Here is a 19,870-nt window from a genome sequence, read left to right as displayed (position 1 = left end):
ATTTCCCTGTTCTAAGCAGTGCTGCTGAATGAAGGGCCAACCAGGGGCTTGTTATTGAAAAGAAATGTCCTTGTTCTGCTATGTGTTTTGTCAACATGACACCGTGCCCATCTGTGTATTGGTTCAACATTTCTGTTTTGTTGGAAGATGGTAGGCTCTGGTGTTGTTCACTCGGGTTTCCTTGGCTGACACCTCCAGTGCCCTGCTCTCAGAGCCCGCAGAGAACCCCTGGGGCCACCAGGCTCAGGTCCCTCCCTGACCAACCCCCTTGGCCCCAGCCCCATAAATCCCGCCACTGTGGTGAGTTGCAGAGGTCTGGGTGTGGCATGTGGTAGCCACACAGAAAGTTCCAGAAGAACAGGGTCTGTGTCAGTCCATGTCAACTCCTGCGTTCCCTAGAACATCCCCCATGCACTCCGGGGGAGAGGAGAGACCCATGAGTACCTAATTATCACACCAGGGAACAAGAACCTCATGAGCCAAGTGCTGGCTGGGACCATGTTTCCTGCCTCTTAGATAGTTGCAGAGCGGTGGGCCAACCAGCCCCATCCTGGGGACTGCAGGCCAGAGTCCTGGAGGGGCCAGCAGGGAAAAGCCCCAATGGCCAAGGACTTGGCATTCAAAGACCAAGGCCAGCTGGATGAGCCAGACACCTGGGCTCCAGGTTCCTCTCAGGTTCTTGTGGGGAGGGAGGAGCGCGAAGGGCTCTCAGCTGCCATGGTGGCGGTCCTGGGACCTTATCGTCAGTCCCAGATGGTTTACATCAGGCCTGGGTATACCGCAGGGAGTATGTCTTACAGACAGCACCTACACACACACACACGAGATTTACCAACTGCACCAATGTGAATACAGACACACAATAACCTACATACACACATGCAGTTACACTGTCATGCACATGTATCAATAGACACTATACTCATCTGCAGACTCACACATGTAGACACCCACATGCAACTCACATGCATACACACAAGCACATTAACACATAGGTAGATACACACTGACACGTTGACACACTGCACAGAGGCTCCCTGAGGCGCACACACATGCACACTGAGAACATACAGAGTTGCACAGACACACAGAAAAATCATACAAACAAGGTCACCATGCCACACACTCACAACAGAGCACAGGCAGCCATCTACATGGACTCACACACTGACACAATACTTGGCCATACAGGGACACACAGACACACCAGACAGACACACCGGCTGAAGCACATCTTTACATGAAACACCTGCACACGCACACACACACGCTGACCCACACCCACATGTTCTAACAAGCCCGGAGTCTCCAGGGCTCCCCTGCAGCTGTTGGCCACCCCCAGGGGGAGCCGATGTCCCCGAGGGAACCGAGGTTTCCCATCCCATCTTTAGCTCTGCTGGGTCCTGCATGACATCAACGGCCCCCTCGGTGCTGATGCTGCCGGGAGTTCCGAGCTGGGGCCAGGCCGGCGCCAGGCACAGACACTTCAACCCTTGTTGGGAGAACAGAGAGAGGCTGTCTTGTCCATTGCCCATCCTCCGGCTCCAACGGCTGGTTCTCTCAAAGGCCTCTCCTCAGGCCGGTGCAGGTATGTGGGGCCGGGGAGGCCAGGGCCTGGCAGAGGGGCCATCAGAGTCAGCGCAGGAGAGGGGGTGGCAGCATCACAGGAGCATAGGCCTGGGGCACAGGCTGTACTCCCTGTGGGTAGTTCTGCAGCTCGCTTTCTCAGGGCTCCACAGAGCTGGGGGACTCCCTCCCTTCCCCTGTGGTCACTTTCTCAGCTCCCAAGAAGGCCACGGGAGGGGGCCGTGCCAGGTGCCCCTTGTAAGGATGGGCAGTGTCTACCCAGAGAGGCCAGGCTGCAGCCCGGGCCCCACAAAGAACCAAGGCTGTGGTCTTGGGATGCACAGTACCCAGCAGTTCCCGCAAGCAACTGGGTTGTCAGATGAGATATCAGCTCTTGGCCTTGACCTTCCAAGCAGGGGTGGGGCTGTGGGGCCCTGGACATCCTGAGTCAGGGCCTAGATATGCTAGCCTCCTCCAGCCTGCAGGGTGGGGCAGGGAAGACACGGTGCTCCCTCCTTTCCCTGCGCCTAGACCAGCTGATCTGTTTAATCTCAACTAGACACTGGCCAATCTGGGGTCTCTCCAGGCGTCAGTCCCAGGCCCCCAGGGCAGCGCCCTTTCAGGGGCATTGGGCAGAAGTCCTTGTGGCAGGGAGATAGCACAGAGCCTGTGGGGGGACTCTCTACAGGAATTCAGGATTACAACATGCTTGTATGGGAGCCTGGGGAGCCCAGCCTGCCCCTCACAAGCTGTGTAATCCCAGCAAGTCCCTTTCTAGGCCTCAGGCTTCCCACCTGTGAAATGCGGGGGAGGGTGCAAACTTTTATGCTCTGCCAGAGTCCTTCCAGGCCTAGCCATCCTGGACTTCGGGAGCTGCCCTGCCTCACAGGGATCTTGCTACCTTGGCTGTCCTTGAAAAAGACTCGGCCTGGGAGGAGCCACCCTGACCATGCTCCTTCCTTCCCTCCTGAGATGTTTGATTGGAGAGGCTGGGTCCAGTGGGTATCCTTTCCTGTCCCAGGCAGGGGTTGCTGGCCTCTGGGGTAGGAGAAGCTCAGGCTATGGCAGGTGCATGGACGGGGTTGGGGAGGGTTGGGGAGGGCAGCGGTGCTTGAAGCTCTAGGTGAAGCTAACTCCCCAACCAGCTCTCTCAGGCCTGCTCCTCCTTGTGCCCCCAGCACCCACCCTATCACAGTTACAGAATGGACTCTAGTGCCAGCCCCGCGGGGACGTCCAGTCCACAGGTGAGTGGGTCTTGGTGCCCCTGCCCACCAGCAGGGGGCTCACTTCCCTACATGGCTCAGGAAATCTATGCCAGCACCCGCCAGGAAGGTGGGTCATCCCAGACAGGACTGGGGGGTCGACAGGGGTCACTCTGAGCTCACAGAAGTGAGCCATTTGCAGGATAAATAGAGAAGAGACTTGGGCAAAGGCTTCAAGAAGTAAATGAGGTGGGAAAACCATGGGATTGGCCCCGAGGAACAGCCTGTAAGTCCTTGGACAGCGCTCTCTGGGCCTCAGTTTTCTCACCCGCACAACTGGCATGACAGCAGCCTCCCAAGGTGGTTGTGAGAAGCAGATGAGATGGTGGATGGGGGAGAGGGGTGGGGAGGAGGGTAGAAAGAAGGAAGGAAGGAAGCAGGTAGCCTAGTAGAGGGATCAGGGCCTGGGGCCCAGAGAAAAGGGAGCCAAGGAGTAGGAACCTGTTGATATTAATCTCTTCTTTCTGTGAATGTTTTTAGCCTTCACGGGCCAATGGGAACATCAACCTGGGGCCTTCAGCCAACCCAAAGTGAGTTCTGGTCTCTAAGGCAACTTTCCTCCCTGGCTCCCCTCAGGCCTGGCTCCCTTAGCCTTGGGAGTAAAATCCAAGTTCTCTGGTCTACCTTCAAGACCCTCTGTGACCTGGGCCCAGGACCCCCTCCCAGCTTTACCTCCCACGAGTTCCCCAGCCTCTGCCCATGCTGAGCCCTGGGCCTGGAATGCGCCCCAAAGTCTGCATTATTAGCCGCTCCCTGCCCTTCAGGCCCTTCTCAGGCTTTGAGCCGGCTCCCTCACCTCTATGCAGTTGTGTCTGGGTTCCTCCCCACCTTACCTATTGTTTACCTGATCGTGAGATCCCCAGGTGCAGGGCCAGTCTTACAAGCCCCTCTCGGCTGGGAGAACATGTCATTCTTCTGTGGTGAGGAGGCTGGGCTGTAGGAAAGCTCCCTGTATTCCCCACCTTCAAAGTGAAAAAGAAGTCTGGATCTGTTCTCAGGATGGAGTTTCACAACCTTGCAAATGCTGACCCGTGTTCTTCCCTCTTCCCCCAGTGCCCGGCCCACCGACTTCGACTTCCTCAAAGTCATTGGCAAAGGCAACTATGGGAAGGTGAGTAATATGGTGAAGGTGGGAAGCCTAGGTCTCCCCTTCTCCAGCCTCCTCCACCCTGTGCCTATCGCCTGCATGTGCAAAGAGGGCGCTCACAACCTGCAGATCCAAGGATGCAGGGCCGGAGCTGGGGCCATCAGAGGAGTGGTCACCTGCGGGACCTTGCATTTCTGCTTCCGTTCAGGTCCTCCTGGCCAAGCGCAAGTCCGACGGGATGTTCTATGCAGTGAAGGTGCTGCAGAAAAAGTTCATCTTAAAGAATAAAGAGGTACCAGAGCTCAGGCATAAGCATTTCTTCCCCTATTCCTCGACTCCCAGGCTCGGGTGGCTTCCCCAGATGGATCCCAACTGTGAAGGGTCCATGGGCTGGGTGCAGAAGGGGTCTTAGCAGGGGGCCAGGTGGTGCCAGGATGCTTACCATTCTCAAGGAAGGCAGGCCAACCACGTCAGCCACAGGCTGCAGGAGGAGCCAGTCCCAGCCCTGTGCCTCCCTCTGATGAACTTGGAGCCCCACAGTGGACAGTCCTTTGCCCTGCCTGGGTGCCCGCCACCCCATCTGTGCAGAGTGGGGTCACACCTCCTACTCTCCAAAGGCCCTTCCGGCCACAGCCATCCTGGAGTTCCAGATGCTTTAGCTGATTCAAGTCTCTTTACTGGTAACTCCAGCCCCAGTTGGAGAGAGTAGGCCCCTGGATGGTAAGATATAAAATCAGAGGGAGAGGGAATTAACGTTAACAAGGACATTATGAGGGTGGGTAGGGGAGGTCTTCCTGAGGGAGGTGGCCTTGCAGCTGGCCTTGAAGGTAGTATTCTATGGTCTGAAAAGAGGGTGCCCAGGCAGGGGAAACAGCATGAGCAAAGGCATGAATGTGGCCTCATGTATGCAGTAATCATATACTCTTTGTTTATCACCCCTGATCTGGGGGCTGGAGCTGCACCCATATGAACCGACTGGGGATGAGACTGCCCACCCAGACCCCTGAATACTAGGCAAGGAGCTGGGCCTGGCAATAAGGAGCCACAGTGGAGGTCTGCGGAAGGGCGTGGGAGCCCCCCCAGCGAGCGGTGGGCTGTAACTCGGCCCGCCCCTGTCTGTGACCCCACAGCAGAACCACATCATGGCGGAGCGCAATGTGCTTCTGAAGAACGTGCGGCACCCCTTCCTCGTGGGCCTGCGCTACTCCTTCCAGACCCCCGAGAAGCTCTACTTTGTGCTGGACTATGTCAATGGAGGAGAGGTGGGTGGGGCTGCAGGGGGCTCCGCTGGGCCAGCTCGTAGCTGGGAGCTGTCCATCCTACATACCCCCTGTGTACCAGGTTCTGGAATGATCTCACATTATCCATACAACAGACCCATTTTGTAGGGGAGGAAACGAGGCTCGGGAGCTAATCACTTGCTCAAGGCCACCAGCCCATACCTGGCAGAGCCAGGACTGGAATGTGGATCTGTATTGACTTCCCCCTGACTCACCTGGGAAGGTCAATGTTACAGGACCTCTGTGGTCAAGGTTTGCAATGCCCCCGTTTTACAACAGAGGCCACTGGTGGGGGTGGCCTGTCACTGTGGTAAATGGAGACCTGAGGCCCCCTGGTGACCGAGCAGCACAGCTGCATGAGCTGAGTTCCCTTCTGGCTCTCTTAGTGAGGCCCCCTCAGTGACCCCAGATTTAAGCTCTATGACCGCATGCTTTTGGCCTGATGCTGAGAGGGAAGTTTTTGTCCTGCATCCCTAAGTCCCCTGATGGAGTTGGAAGGTTTTCCATGCTAGCAAAACACACCAAAGCAATTGGCCCACGGGCAGATCTATCCTGGGCTGAGGAAGGGCATGGGACTTGACCATGATAATCTTATCACCTGGGTTGGAGGAAAAACCTATCTTTGAACCACCCAGTTTCAAATCCCAGCTCTGCCAATTGCAAGCTATGTGACCTTGGCAAGTCACCTGACTGCTCTGACCCGTCCCAGATTCCTCTTAGGTGAAACTAGCATCATATTTGATACCTTGAAGGCGGTCATTAGGATTAAATAAGAGATGCAAAAGGTTCTGGCTTGGAGCTTGGAACATAGAAGGTGCTCAATCCATGTGAATTATTCTCTCCTGCTGACCCTATGGGCACCCACAACTGCTGTATGGAGTGGGGGCAGATATGCCCTTTGTTGTCTGAGTACATTGCTGTTCAGAGAGGGGTGACTTGGGCCGCTGCCCCCCTGCACTCCAGCAGCGGGACCCCCCCCAGGAACCCCTCTCACAGTGTCCTCCTCCTCCAGCTCTTCTTCCACCTGCAGCGGGAGCGCAGGTTCCTGGAGCCCCGGGCCCGGTTCTACGCCGCCGAGGTGGCCAGTGCCATTGGCTACCTGCACTCCCTCAACATCATCTACAGGTGAGGCCTGCCTGTGGCTCAGGGGTTGTGTGGGCCCCTAAATCCTGATGAAATGCCAGTGAACTTGTCCTCTGTCTGAGGAGAATGCCCCCAGCGGGGTAGGGTGGGAGCCTCCTCCTTTCTAGGATCAAGTGTCCAGCCGCCCTGGACTTCCCTGAACACCTCTGTGAGCCTCCATGAATAGTCCTTCTGCCAGGCCCCCTGGTCCCCAACTGTCCTCACTCAGTGGCTGAGCCGTCAGCGTGCTTTTCTTATTTTATGCAGGGACCTGAAACCAGAGAACATTCTCTTGGACTGCCAGGTTTGTGTGTGTGTATGCACATGTGTGTATGTGCATGGTTGCATGTAAATGTTGTGTACCCACATGTATGTGTATGGGTGTGCATGCATTGTGTAGAGATGCATTCAAATATATGTGTGCACATACCCATACATGTGTACATCTGTATATATGTGCATCATGTGCACACACAGCCGTGTATATTTGTACATGTGTGTGCACATGTGTATTCAGGAGGTCTATAGAGGGCAGAGGTGGGGCCAGGTGGAGGCTTGTGGATTTTGTAGTCCCTCCATGTCTTAGATTGGGTTCCCTGGAAACAGACCCTGAGATGAAGCATTGGGTGCAGGTTATCAGGGACCACTCTCAAGAGATCTACCTTTAAGGGGGTGAAAGGCAGGATTGGGCAGAGGAGGAAGCTCACCTCCTCCTTGTGGTTAGAAGTGAGGCCTCAGATGATCTTACAGGGCAGGGAGGACCCAAGATGGAATGGCTCTTTGGAACTGTTGCAAATTGAGGCAAGTAGCCTGGGCATTTGTGCCCCTGCATCAGTCAGTCATTGGATGGGACTGCCCCTAGGGAGGGGCATAACTTTGGGTGAGGGCAGTGTCCCAGCGCGGGTGGGGGGATGGGCATGACAGCTCCCAAAGGGGAGATGTGGGCAGAGTCCCGCAGTATCCACTCACTCCACGGCCTCCACCAGCCACCCACCTGCCCAGCTGCACAAGGTGTGGCTGCTTTCTGGGCCCCAGCCCTCTGTTAGTGACTTCTGTCACCGGGCCTCTCCAGCCAGGACATTCTAGAGCTGCCAGTGTAACTGTGCATGGGCTCTGAGTCTGTGATGAGCTGGGAAGACAGTGGAATGCCATCTCCTCACCTTGCCCCCTGTGCAGCTTCCAGTCCAGAAGCCCTGAGTTGCTGAGTAAAACCTCAGCCTGTGTAGGGGCATCAGACTCCAGAGGAGCTGTCCTGGGGGGTGGGCATTGGGCACTGGGGGTAGGCCTCGCCATACCATTATCTTAGACCACCCTCCTGTCCCTGACTTCCCTCCTCTGCAGGGACACGTGGTCCTGACAGATTTTGGCCTCTGCAAGGAAGGCGTAGAGCCGGAGGAGACCACGTCCACATTCTGTGGCACCCCCGAGGTGAGCTAAAACTCCGAAGAGAAGGCAGGCTGAGTGGTTGAGGCTCGAGCTCCTGATTAGAGGCGATAGGTTATAGCTAAAGGGGCTCACGCCTTCCACCCAAGCACTTCTGAGCTGCTTGTGCACTCAGCCTTGGTTTCCTCATCAGCATAATGGGGGCATCAGCTCTGGGGACTGCTGGGACCCCGCCAGCTGCTGCTGATGCTGTCACAGTGATGTCCAACAGAAATAGAAACAGAAATGCAAACCATGTAGGCAATTAAAATTTTCCAGCAGCCACGTTTAAAAAGTAAAAAACCAACAAGTGAAATTAATTTTAATAATATATTTAAATTAACCTAATATATACACTGAGTGGCCAGATTATTATGATCTCTGAACGCATAATAATCTGGCCACTCAGTGTGTGTGTGTGTGTGTGTGTGTGTGTGTGTGTGTGTGTGTGTGTGTGTATTAGAGGCTGGTGCATGAATTCGTGTATGGGTGGGATCCAGCCAGCCTGGCCATGGGGAGGGGACATGGGCGGTTGGCCGGCCTGCCTGCTGGTCAAACTCCTGGTCAAGGGGACAATTTGCATATTAGCCTTTTATTATATAGGATATACACTGAGTGGCCAGATTATTATGCGTTTAGAGATCATAATAATCTGGCCACTCAGTGTATATAAAATATTGTCATTTCAACATACCATCAATATAAAATTGTTGAGATATTTTATTCTTTTTTTCTAAATCTTTGAAATCAGTGTGTATTCTACACTGATGGGCCATCTCAGCCACATTGTGTTTGATAGCCACAGGTGGACAGTGGCTGTGGTACTGGACAGCACTGTCCCACAGGGTGAAGTCCATGTGCAACAGGAGGGCCTAGCCTGACAATTAAGACCAGGGCCTGCAAGTGTGAAGGAAGCCCTTTAGTTCTGCCCTCTTTCAGCCACAAAGAGCCCGGGGGGTTAAAATGTATGTGTCTCAGCAGGAATTCACACATGTCTGTTTGTCCAGCCAAGGCCTCTATGCAGCCTTGTGGTTTAAACCTTCCCTTAAACTCCGGACAGAAGGGTCACTAGTTGCTTGGACAGATGTCTGGGTGGGGTTGTGGGGCTGAGGCTGTAGGACTGGGAAACGCGCCCAACCTGGCATGGGGCAGGACTTTAGCTGCTCTGTTTTCCTCCCTATGCTTGAAAGTCCGGGTTTCAGATCTCAGCTGGGCCTCTCAGTTTGGTTTTAGGGTAGCCGATGGACAGATGACCTTTCTGAGCAGGAGCCATTGTCTGTGTTTGTGTGTGGCGGGATGTCTCCTGGACAGAGCTGGCCTCCCAAACCCCGACAGCCCAGCAGGGAATATGGCTCGTGTAGGAGACATGTGGCCCTAACATGTCCTCTCTTCCACGATCCTTTTCTCCAAGCGCCTTGTTTACAGATGGGGAGACTGAGGCTGAGGGTCTTTCAGATAAGTGTGTTTCCCCTCAACAGTACTTGGCTCCAGAAGTGCTTCGCAAAGAGCCTTATGATCGGGCGGTGGACTGGTGGTGTCTAGGCGCGGTCCTCTATGAGATGCTGCATGGCCTGGTGAGTGGGGTGTCGCTGTCTGCTAGGGACATCTGGCTCTGGGGAGAGATGGGGGTGGGTCTCTCCCTTACGTCACCTGCTCAGGCTCCTCAAGGAACTGAACAGGCCACTCCAAGCTAAAAAAGATGATGCCAGCCCTGGCCAGTTTGACTGAATGATTAGAGCATCGGCCTGCGGACTGAAGGGTCTCAGTTAGATTCCTGGTCAAGGACACATACCTGGGTTGCAGATTTGATTCCCACTCCGGAGGCAACCAATCGACGTATCTCTCTCACACCGATGTTCCCCCCACTTTCCCTCCCCCTCTTTTCCTCCCTGCCTGTCTCCCTCCTTCCCTCCCTTCCATTCTCTCTAAAAAAAGAAAGAAATTAATGGAAAAAGTATACTCAGGTGAGGATAAAAAAGAAAATGACACCAAAGTGAATATTACAAGGATTATATGTAGTTTTTCAATACTGTCAGCTCAGCACTTTATAATACACTGTCTCTTATGTTACTCCTCTTGTGCCTCAAAACAGCCTTTGGAGGGTGGCTGCAGGAAATGGAATTGTTCTTAATTTAATTAATGGAAAGGGAAACTGAGGCCCAGAAAGGTCACAGTGCTGGTAGGTTGTGGGCCCAGCCCGGGACCCAATCCTAGGCTGCCTGCTTGGATGGAGGCAGTGTAGAGCCGCCCCAGGCCAGGCTTCACTCTGGGGCAGCTTCGTGGATATGAAGGAGCAGGCTCCGTGGAGGCTGGAGAAGGAAGAGCTGGCAGAGGAGGTGGGAGGAAGAGCATCAGGAAAGATGGGCTCTGGCTATGGTTGGGGCCTGGCTCTCTTCCTAGCTATGCCACAGGCTTTAATCTCTGATCCTTGTCTTCTCATCTGAACAATTACTGCCTGTCTCTAAGGATGGTTGCGAGGCTGGGATGAAATGATGAAGGGTAGAGCGTGAACTTTGCAAAGGGCAAAGTTGGTGCACAAGCCAGATTAAGAGAGGTGGGGTAGGGGATGCTCCAGGAGGTCCACAAGTCTTACACCCATGAAGAGAGACCCCTCAGCCTTCCCAGCAGCCCTCTCCACTGGGCTAGACGCCCAGAGGTCTCTCTGTCCCTCTCCAGTCTGCCCTGTGAGCCATTGTACAAGACGTGGTGACCCAGCTTTGCTCCAAGTCTCTCTGAGACATGTGTCCACTTGAACATGGATGATCCTGCAGCTCTCTCCCTCTCTCCAGCCACCCTTCTACAGCCGAGACATATCCCAGATGTATGAGAACATTCTGCACCAGCCCCTACAGATCCCCGTGGGCCGGACGGTGGCTGCCTGTGACCTCCTGCAAGCCCTTCTCCACAAGGACCAGAGGCAGCGGCTGGGCTCCAAAGCTGACTTTGTAGGTGACTTGACAGAGGCGCCCTGGCCCCTTCCTGCAGAGGCAGCTCAGAAGCACAGTGACAGGCATCCAGCTGTCTGTAAAACGGAGCACTGCTAATTCGTTCTTTGGATATTCTCAGCTGCTGCTGCTTGATTACTCCCTTCAGTCTAGTTCTATTCAACCAATATCTACTGGGCACCTACTATGCGCCAGACATTGAACTAGATGCTAGGGATTCAATAGACTGGGTCTCTGCCTTTATTAATTTTTTTGGGGGGGAAGGGAAGACAACAAACAAACATTATATACAACTATTACAGAGTATGACAAGTATCAGGAAATAAGTGAACAATGAGCTAAGATAGAAAATAATGAGAGGGGGTGAATTCACATTGCTACAGTCAGGGAGGGCCTCTCTGAGGAGGGGACAATGAAGCTGAGACTTGAAGGAAGAGAAGGAATCACTTATGAAGAGCTGGGAGGAGGCATCCCAGACACAGAGCAGCATGTGCAAAAGTCCTGTGGTGGGAAGGAGGAGGCGAGTGAGTGGTATGCTTTAGGGTATTTTGAGCAGGGGTGTGGTAGGACCCAATTTAAGTTTTAATAAATTCCTCTGGCTTCTGTGCAGAGTGGACTGGACTGGCTTTTCACGGATATCTGAGCACTCCCTCCTTGCCACTGCCCAGGCTAAGCACTCAGGATATAGAGATCAATAAGTCGCAGCCCATTCCCTGAACAAGTTTATTATGTTTTTTACTAAAGTGGCATTTAAAAAAATAATCTTACATTCTCTATGCAACCAAAGACCATTTGGATTTATAAAAGGAAGACCACACTACTCTCCTCTCTAGAACTTGGTTTTCTCTTCCAGCATCGTGGTTGAGATGCATGGCCTAGGTCTAGGAGACAGGCTACCTGGGTTCAGATCCCTCCTCCACCACTTACACTCAACTTCTGTGAGCCTCAGTTTCCCCATCTGTAACAACAGCACCTAGCTTGAAGCTGCTACAAAAGTCAAATGGATTAAGATATGCAGAGCACTTAGGCTAATGCTTAGCACATAGTAAGTGCTTTTTAAGTGTTTTTACAGACAGCCCTACATGTCAGATACTGTGAAGTGTAACAACATTCAGGGCATTTGCCTACCCACCCCTGGACAGCTTAAAGAATGTGACTTGATGAAGATTGGTCCACTCCTTCCAGGTGGAAATTTGCATCTTAAAAATATGTATGATTAAAAAAATTAATATCTACATTCGCATAGATCAAAATTCAAAGAATATTCAGAAAAAGTCCCTCCAGCTACCCAGTTCCTTAATTTAGAGGCAACCAGTATTTTGGATATCTTGGATATTTTGGATCTGGCTTTTTACAAGCCCAGAGGTACTATTCTGATACAGTGGCTGGAGAATCATTCTTTGAGAAACACAGATAGAGAGGGGGTCCTGCTGGGAAAGGAGAAAGTTGGTACTGACATTGGTTTGGAGGAAAGAAGTGGTGAAACACACCCAAGGCTGAGTCCTAAATTCTGGGTCTCTGGGAACCTGCAGCTTTTGGGGATTTCCTTTCTAAACCTTTCATAGTGAATTCACTTTTCTATTTCTCTGGTTTGCATTCTGAAAGAGTCAAAATGCACTAAGGCAGAGTGGGGCGGGGTCCCCAAGATTCCCTGGGAATCCTGAGGGCAGGTTCTACTGTCTTGTTCAATGACATACCTTCAAAGCCTACTGGTGCTGGCACAGAGTAGGTGTTCAGTAAATAGATGTGGAATAAACAGATGTCATGGGGGAAAGGGGTTGGGTTCCTGGTGATCCAGAAAGGGAGTGTCTGGCTGCAGAATGCTCGCTCTGTTGTCCCAGGAAACCAGCCAGAGGTACAAGTTACTTTCTCAGCAAGGGTTTTAGGGCTTGACAGCCAGCTGCCAATGGAGCTGGAGCTCAGGGCCATGTGGGGTGGGGAGGGGAGAACCCATGGAGAGGGCTGCTTCTGATCAGCACCTTCTTTCTGCAGACTGAGATCAAGAACCACGTATTCTTCAGCCCCATAAACTGGGATGACTTGTACCACAAGAGGCTGACCCCACCCTTCAACCCCAACGTGGTAAGAGGTCACCGCGTTCCAGACTCTAGCTAGCTAGGGCTGGGGCAGTTTGGAAGGTATCTGGGCCAACTCTCTACGGATGGAAAAACCAAGGGTCCAGGAGGCGCCATGATTTGTCCAAGGCCACATAGTAAGTTAGAGACAGAAACTGGTCTAGAACCCAAAAGTCCTGACTGCCAGTTCAGCTCTGTGTGCTGAGCCATGCTTCTGCGCCTTTATTTATAACACCGGTAACTCTCATCGCACAGGCCTTCGCAGTTTTTCAAGTGCTCTGTGTCGTGTAGCACAGCCAGAGGGGGGAAAGCCCTGAAAGACATTCCCCACCCCCCCCACCCCCGCCATGGTTCACTTTTCCCCTGATAAGTAAAATGGCATGTAGTTATTGTAGAAAGTATGCAAAACAGAGAAGTTTAAAGCAGCAGGAAGAAAAAGCTTATTAGCTCACTATTCAAGAGAAACCATAGCTGGCATGTTTCCTTCCAGTCATTTTTCGGTGTGTGTGTGTGTGTGTGTGTGTGTGTGTGTGTGTGTGTGTGTGTTTATATACGTCATATTTTATATATACATATACTTCTCCTCCATAACCCCTTTTCTTTGCTAAAAACTATACCATTATTTCCCCAAGTCATATAAAACTTTATAAGGATCATTTTAAGTGGCTCATACTATTTCAACCCCATGCTGGTGATATCATTTATTCAACTAGGCTCCTAACGGTGAACTTGAGGTTGTTACAATTTTTATTTATCACACGGTACTGATGAACATCTTTAAGTGTCGATCATTGTCCAGAATTCTGATTATTTCCTTGTGATGGATTCCAGATGGGGAGTGACCAGGTCGAAGACTGTGAATGTTTCTAGGTTCTCGATTCATACTGCCCTCGCTGTGTGCTAGGGAGGGCAATCTATTTCTGACCAGTAGAGGCTGCGGGAGAATTCTCATCTTACTCTCTGCAGCACGTGAGGTCGCTTTTAACTTTGCGAATATGTTAAGTATAAAATGGCATCTAGCATTGTTTTAACTTCTATTTCTTTGATTTACAGTGAAGGTGGTTAGTTTTTAAATGTTAATTAGCAATGCTAGTATGAAAAAAAGGAACCCCATTTGAGGTGGACACTGGAATTCTCTTGGCCACCTCTAAGGGTCAAGCAATGTCAAATCCCCTTAATCCGAGCAGTTGGCACACCTCAACACAGCCAGTGTTACTACTGACATCTTTCCTTTGGCGATTTACCTGTTTGCGAATGTGTCTTTGAGCGCCAGATTCCTGACATCAGTTGTCATATAGGGTATGCTCAGTCCAGGCACCTGAAAAGTTTCTTTATCTGAGGATATTTAAAAAGAGTTTGAGGATAATATTGAACATACACCCTGGAGAGAGAATAATATGCAAAATACTAGGCAGGGGGCTAATATAACACAATGCGTGAACTTTAGAGTGAAACATAGTGGGGGTGGATTCCTGGCTCTGTCATCTATCACTTGTGAGACTTTGAATAAGTTTTTGTTTTTTAATTAATCCTCACCTGAGGATATTTTATCCATTGGTATTTTTAGAGAGAGTAGGAGAGGGTAAGGGGAGATAGAGAGAAATATCAACGTGCGAGAGACACATGGATTGGTTGCCTCCTGTACATGCCCTGACCGAGGCCAGGGAATGAACCTTCAACAGAGGTACGTGCTCTTGACTGGGAATTGGACCCATGACCCTTTGGTGCGTGGCCAATGCTCTAAACACTGAACCATGAGGGCCAGGGCTTGAATAAGTTTCTTTAGCATCAGTGTCCTTGTTCATTAAACAAACAAACAAGAAAACAAAATACCTGCCTTGTCTAGGGCCACACAGCATAAAAGGGCCAGGATTCACATTCTGGTCTTGGAATGCTAAGTCCTGGGCTAGTACCACTGTGTCCTGTGGCCTTTTTGAGAAGCTGGGAGCCATGGTCTCTTTGGTTGTACAGGCTAAGTCTTGCATGCTGGAGTGGATCTACAGACCTTTCCACTTGCTCACCTGCTTACTTCATAAAACCCAGGTGGCTCAGTCTTCTCCACAGAGAGGTTGTATTGGTTAGCTCTTGCTGCGCAACAAGCTACTCATTAACTATATGGCTTAAAATAATTTTTTATTTCATTCTGGTTGGGTAGTTTCTTTGGCCTGGGCCAAGTCAGTTGACTCTACTGGGCTCCCTCATGTTAGCAGTCAGCTAGCAGGTCAGCGGGCAGTTGATGATCTAGGCTTGCCTCACTCACATGCCTGGCAATTGGCTGGCAGCTAGGGCAACTGGGTTCTCCTTCATGAGGCCTCTCAGACTGCAGCACGATGGCCTGGGGTTCCAAATGCAGCAAGAGAGAACTCCCAGTGTGTGATTTTCAAGCCTCTGATTGCATCCCATTTGGTAACGTCCCATTGGCCTAAGCAAGTCACATGGCTAATTCAGATTAAAGGGATGGGGAAAGGGACTCCACCTCTGGATTCGGATGGAGAATTTGTGACCATTTTTACAATGTCCCTCACAGGTCTTCCCACAAAGCAGCTAAAGCAGCCCAGTCACTCTCTATATTACCCTAAGTTATATTTCTTATAAGATCTATCAACACCCAAAATTATCTGTTTGTATAGATGCTTATTATTCATCCTCCTACCCTCTGCATAATATAAGCTCTGTGAAAGCAGGGGCCCACTCTATTTTGTTCCCCTGTATTCCCAGGGCCATGAACAGTGCCTGGTAGGCATTCAGTAAGTACATGTTGACTAGACTTGTCTTGGGGTTATTGTGTAGCAGGCAGGGAGGGTGCTAGGGGGTTAGAGGAATTGATAAGTGGTTACTGGATCTCATGGAATAAAATAACTAATGTAGCCCAGACAGTGTTGCTCAGTGGTTGAGCATCGACTCATGAACCAGAAGGTCACAGTTTGATTCCCTGTCAGGGCACATGCCTGGGTTGCGGGCTCGATCCCCAATAGGAGTATGCAGGAGGCAGCCTATCTGATGTTTCTCTCTCTCTCTCCCTCTCCCTGAAATCAATAAAAACATATTTAAAAAATATAGAAAAAGTAATTAATGTAAATGCATGGGTGACAATTAAGTAGGGGTATCCAGAAGGCACTCAGAGGGGAGGCCTAACACCCCTTTCAGGGTTTGTGGGTTCCTTTGGCAGCTCTGACCCCAGTGTTCCCTTCTCATCGTTGGCATTTATTCACAGGCAGGACCTGCTGACTTGAAACACTTTGACCCAGAGTTCACCCAGGAAGCCGTGTCCAAGTCCATTGGCTGCACTCCCGACACTGTGGCCAGCAGCTCGGGGGCCTCAAGTGCATTCCTGGGATTTTCCTATGTGCCGGAGGATGATGCCGTCTTGGATTGCTAGGAGACAAGTACCTGTGAAACCACTGAAGACAGCTGGTACCTGTAAGGACTTACCTTCAGCTGCTAGGAACAGAGCCTCAAAGTACCAATGGCTTAAATAATGATTTTTTTCCAGAACATAAAGAATTGTTAGGTGGTCCAGGGCTGGGACAACAGGTCATCAGACACTCAGAGGCTTTCTGTATTTTGCTCTGCCATCCTTGGCAAATGGCTTCAATATCAGTTGCTAGGTTATCATAAGGTGGTTACTGGAGCTCTAGCCATTGCTTTTGTGTTCTGGGAAGGGGAAAAAAGGAGGGAAGAAGAGAAGAGCAGAAGGACACTTTAACAGTATTTCCCAAAAGCCCCAACCAATGACTTCTGATCATTAGCCACCCAAGCCTACCTATAATGGAGGCTGGGATATGTGACTTAGTCACTGGCACATTATCACGCCTAATAACACTCTGAGGAGGGGGAAACATTGCATAGGTAACCAGAAGGCCTCTTGGTGTTTAGATTTTGATTTCAAAGTATAAAATGACAGAGACGTGACAAGCCTTTAGGGCAGTGGTTCTCAACCTTTCTAATGCTGAGACCCTTTAATACAGTTCCTCATGTTGTGGTGACCCCCAACCATAAAATTATTTTCGTTGCTACTTCATAACTGTAGCAACCCTGCTACAGTTGAGAACCGCTGCTGTAGAGCCTCAGACCATCAGAAAACACAGATATTTACATTACGATTCATAACAGTAGCAAAATTACAGTTATGAAGTAGCAACGAAAATAATTTTATGGTTGGGGGTCACCACAACATGAGGAACTGTATTAAAGGATCGCGGCATTAGAAAGGTTGAGAACCACTGCTCTAGGGTATCACCCAACATCCTCTTTATTTTTCTGTGTTGATGGTCTCTCTTTGTTGTGGGTAGTATTAGACACTTGTTATTAGGTTTGTCCGCTTGGCATCTGAACCCCTTCCTATATTCAGGGAATCTCCTACTTCATGAGTCTGGATGAGGGGCCATAACCTCCATTTACAGTAGCTGAGAGTCAGTGACTTTTGCAGCCTCCCTTGCAGCTCTGGCCAGGCGTGTGGCCCAGGGATACTTGTGCCAGATTTTGACTCAAAGAAGGGACCGGAGCTCTCTTTCATGTGGTAGCTGTGGTGACAGCACCCACAAAACCGAGTTCCTGGTGTAGAAGTGGTAACAATGTAAATTGTAGCAGTTGAGACTCAGTGGCAGCAGCTGCAATTTCTTCATATCATCCTGAGATGTCATTCCCATCATTCCTGGGAAGCCTTGAGTCTTGACCTCTAGCTTTCAAATAATCTTGAGAGCTTCTGATCCTCTTAACACCCTTTTTTCTTTTTTGGCTTAATTGGCCCAAATCAGCTTCAGAACAGTAGCCTATGCTGAACTAGTTTCTGTGCTAGACTCTTTCAAGTCTATTATCAGTTTTTAACCAAACAACCTCAAGGTAGGAACTATTACTGTCCCCTTTTACCAAGGAAGAAACAGGGTCAGAGTTGTTCCCTACCTGGTCACATAGTAAGGGTCTGAGCTGGGACTTCGAGCCACATAAGCTGACTCAAGGGCTCTCACATGTATCCTTTGTGCTCGTCTGCCTCTCACTGTTAGGTCCAACAGAATGGCTATCAAAACTTCCAGTGAAAACCAAATCTGGAATTAATCAGAAAAAAATAGGTGGTGGGAAATGGGGTGAAGAGGAGACACTGAACTGGAGGCTCATGGTCTGAGCCTGGCTGCCAAGTTCATGCTGTGCTCCACCTCACCTGCCCCTGTATGTTTGGTAGGTCTGAGGCCATGGGGAGCCCAGGCCTTGGACAGGTCCGGAGGCTGGTGCAGGCTTGGTGACCAGAGCTTCCCAGCCACGTAGGGAGCTCCATGTATTCAAGATTAGTCATTTCTCAAGGTAATTCTGGACAGAACCTGAGCACATAACCTCATGAATTCAGAACACCTTGCACTTGTAGAATGGATCATGCTGCTTTATTTCAGTGGAAAGGGGTTTCCTTTTCTCAACCCTGTGATTCATCACTCCTTCTGGGTGGTATTATTAGCTTTTTATGGTTTGTGGGAAACATCAGTGTGTGCTGTGATTTTATTGCCTTTTCCTCTTCAGTTCCACTCTCTCCCTTCCATTTTTCCAGGGCAGTCCCCCTGCCCCAGGAACTATAGGGGATGAAGCAGAAGACCATGGAAAACACACCGATGACACTGGCACTGGAGACCAAAGCTGGGTCAGCAAGAGCTGCTGTCACCCTTCGGCCTGCACTGAGAATTCTGAAACACTCTGATTTGATTTCTATCTTAATAGTGTCTGTTAACTGACAAACGTGGAACATGAGGGAGGGGCCCAAATTCCCCCAACTCCCCAAAGCAAAATTCAAGATTATAATTGTCTGAAATGTGCTAGTACTGCCAAAAGTACACAATCTGCTATGGATTAGGAAACCCATAATGACTCTCTGTTCTAAGACTATAAGATCATAAAAATTTCAGAATGGAAAATAAAAATGAAGAAAAACTATGATATTGATCATGCTATGCCTATGTTTACTGAGCACATTCTGAGTGTTACATGCCTTATCTACAATCCTCACAGTAAGCCAGCACTTAGAAATTAAACTTCCCTTTATAAATAAGAAAGATTTGCTCAGAGAGATTAAGCAACTTGCCCAGGGTCACCCAGCTGGTACAAGGCACAGCCAGGAATTAAACTTGGTGGCAGCTGATTCTAAGAACTTTGCTCTTTCCACAACTTTCAACAGTGGGAGAAGTGCTCTGGACAGGTACTCTTTTGTTCTTCTAGCAAACACCGACTCTACATCAAGCAGGAGGATACCAACACTCAAGAGGCACAGCCTACTCTCTCTACAGAGGAAACACGTTGCTTCCATTTGTATTCCTCACTGAAGACTGAATTCACCCAATTTTGCACCAAAATACAGCATCCCCAGGAAGAGAATTCCGAATCACCCCCCTCCACTGTTTAACTTTGCAATGACAGTAGTTGTGAAAAGGCAGCAAGAGTTTTAAGATCCCTACACTCCTACCACTCTGTACAGGTTGGAGATTCTAACAAACATAAATTCAAATAGAAACTGCCCGAAGTCTGCTCTCATTGGGTTGAGGCCGCGAGGTGGTGGCACTGCACCAAGGTCCACACGTCCAGAGCGCTCCCCTGGGGAGCAGGGAGGCCGTTCACTGGCACCAGCTCTCTCTCTCAGGGCGATGGCTCTTCCGCATAAGCAGCTCCAGCCCGGAACGCTCTTCCCAGCCCTTGCCTTAATGGATATCCCTCTTCTTTCATATCGCTGCTCATCGGGGGCGCCTTTCGACCCAGCTCCGGCCCCTCGCAGCTCCCTTAAGACAGTTTATATTTTCACTTTTTGGTAAGATTTGACCAGGTCTAACTCCTCGCTGGCAGACGCCGAGACGGCGTGTTCATCGCCATATCCTGGGCCTGGAACTGTGGTGCTCAGCGTAGCAGGACAAATCAGAGAGAAAGAACTATCTCATGTCACCCTTCTCACCACTGAACCCTCCTTCGGGAAGTCGTCCCTGACCTCCCTGGGAGCCAAAACCCAAGCGCATCACGCTGCAAGTCCCAGGCCCGGAGCTCCTGTCTCCAGGTCCCAGCTGCTAAGCCCCGCCCCCTTCCCCGTGGCGCCTGCGCTCTGGGGATCGAGTCTGGGGCGCTGCTCACCCGCACCCCGGACCGG

General features: G+C 50.6%; 1 protein-coding gene across 2 annotated transcripts; it reads left to right on the top strand.

Annotated features, from left to right (window-relative positions):
• Positions 1-1,455: 1,455 nt before the first annotated feature.
• SGK2 (serum/glucocorticoid regulated kinase 2) lies at positions 1,456-19,675 on the top strand. Of its 2 annotated transcripts, none has more exons than XM_079783685.1 (14): positions 1,456-1,588; positions 2,745-2,810; positions 3,309-3,358; positions 3,882-3,939; positions 4,124-4,207; positions 5,049-5,177; positions 6,208-6,320; positions 6,585-6,621; positions 7,659-7,745; positions 9,218-9,313; positions 10,529-10,684; positions 12,677-12,766; positions 15,974-16,179; positions 18,296-19,675. In XM_079783685.1, exons 2-13 carry the CDS (start codon positions 2,769-2,771, stop codon positions 16,136-16,138), a joined length of 1,107 nt encoding a protein of 368 aa, XP_079639811.1. In that variant the 5' UTR covers positions 1,456-1,588; positions 2,745-2,768; the 3' UTR covers positions 16,139-16,179; positions 18,296-19,675. The 2 variants fall into 2 exon arrangements, with proteins under 2 accessions (XP_079639811.1, XP_079639810.1); XM_079783684.1 differs by having other exon boundaries at positions 5,046-5,177.
• Positions 19,676-19,870: the final 195 nt, after the last annotated feature.

Source organism: Cnephaeus nilssonii, assembly GCF_951640355.1.
Source record: "Cnephaeus nilssonii genome assembly, chromosome: 11".
Taxonomy (NCBI): domain Eukaryota; kingdom Metazoa; phylum Chordata; class Mammalia; order Chiroptera; family Vespertilionidae; genus Cnephaeus; species Cnephaeus nilssonii.
This window is presented reverse-complemented; position numbering and strand designations above follow the sequence as displayed.

What these genes read in the sequence shown, in the direction of transcription:
- SGK2 (XM_079783684.1), top strand. Translation starts at nt 2,769, where the DNA reads ATGGACTCTAGTGCCAGCCCCGCGGGGACGTCCAGTCCACAG. An exon ending in TCATCTTAAAGAATAAAGAG is followed by an intron (nt 4,208 to 5,045) that starts GTACCAGAGCTC and finishes GTGACCCCACAG; the next exon opens with CAGAACCACATCATGGCGGA. An exon ending in TCCCTCAACATCATCTACAG is followed by an intron (nt 6,321 to 6,584) that starts GTGAGGCCTGCC and finishes TATTTTATGCAG; the next exon opens with GGACCTGAAACCAGAGAACA.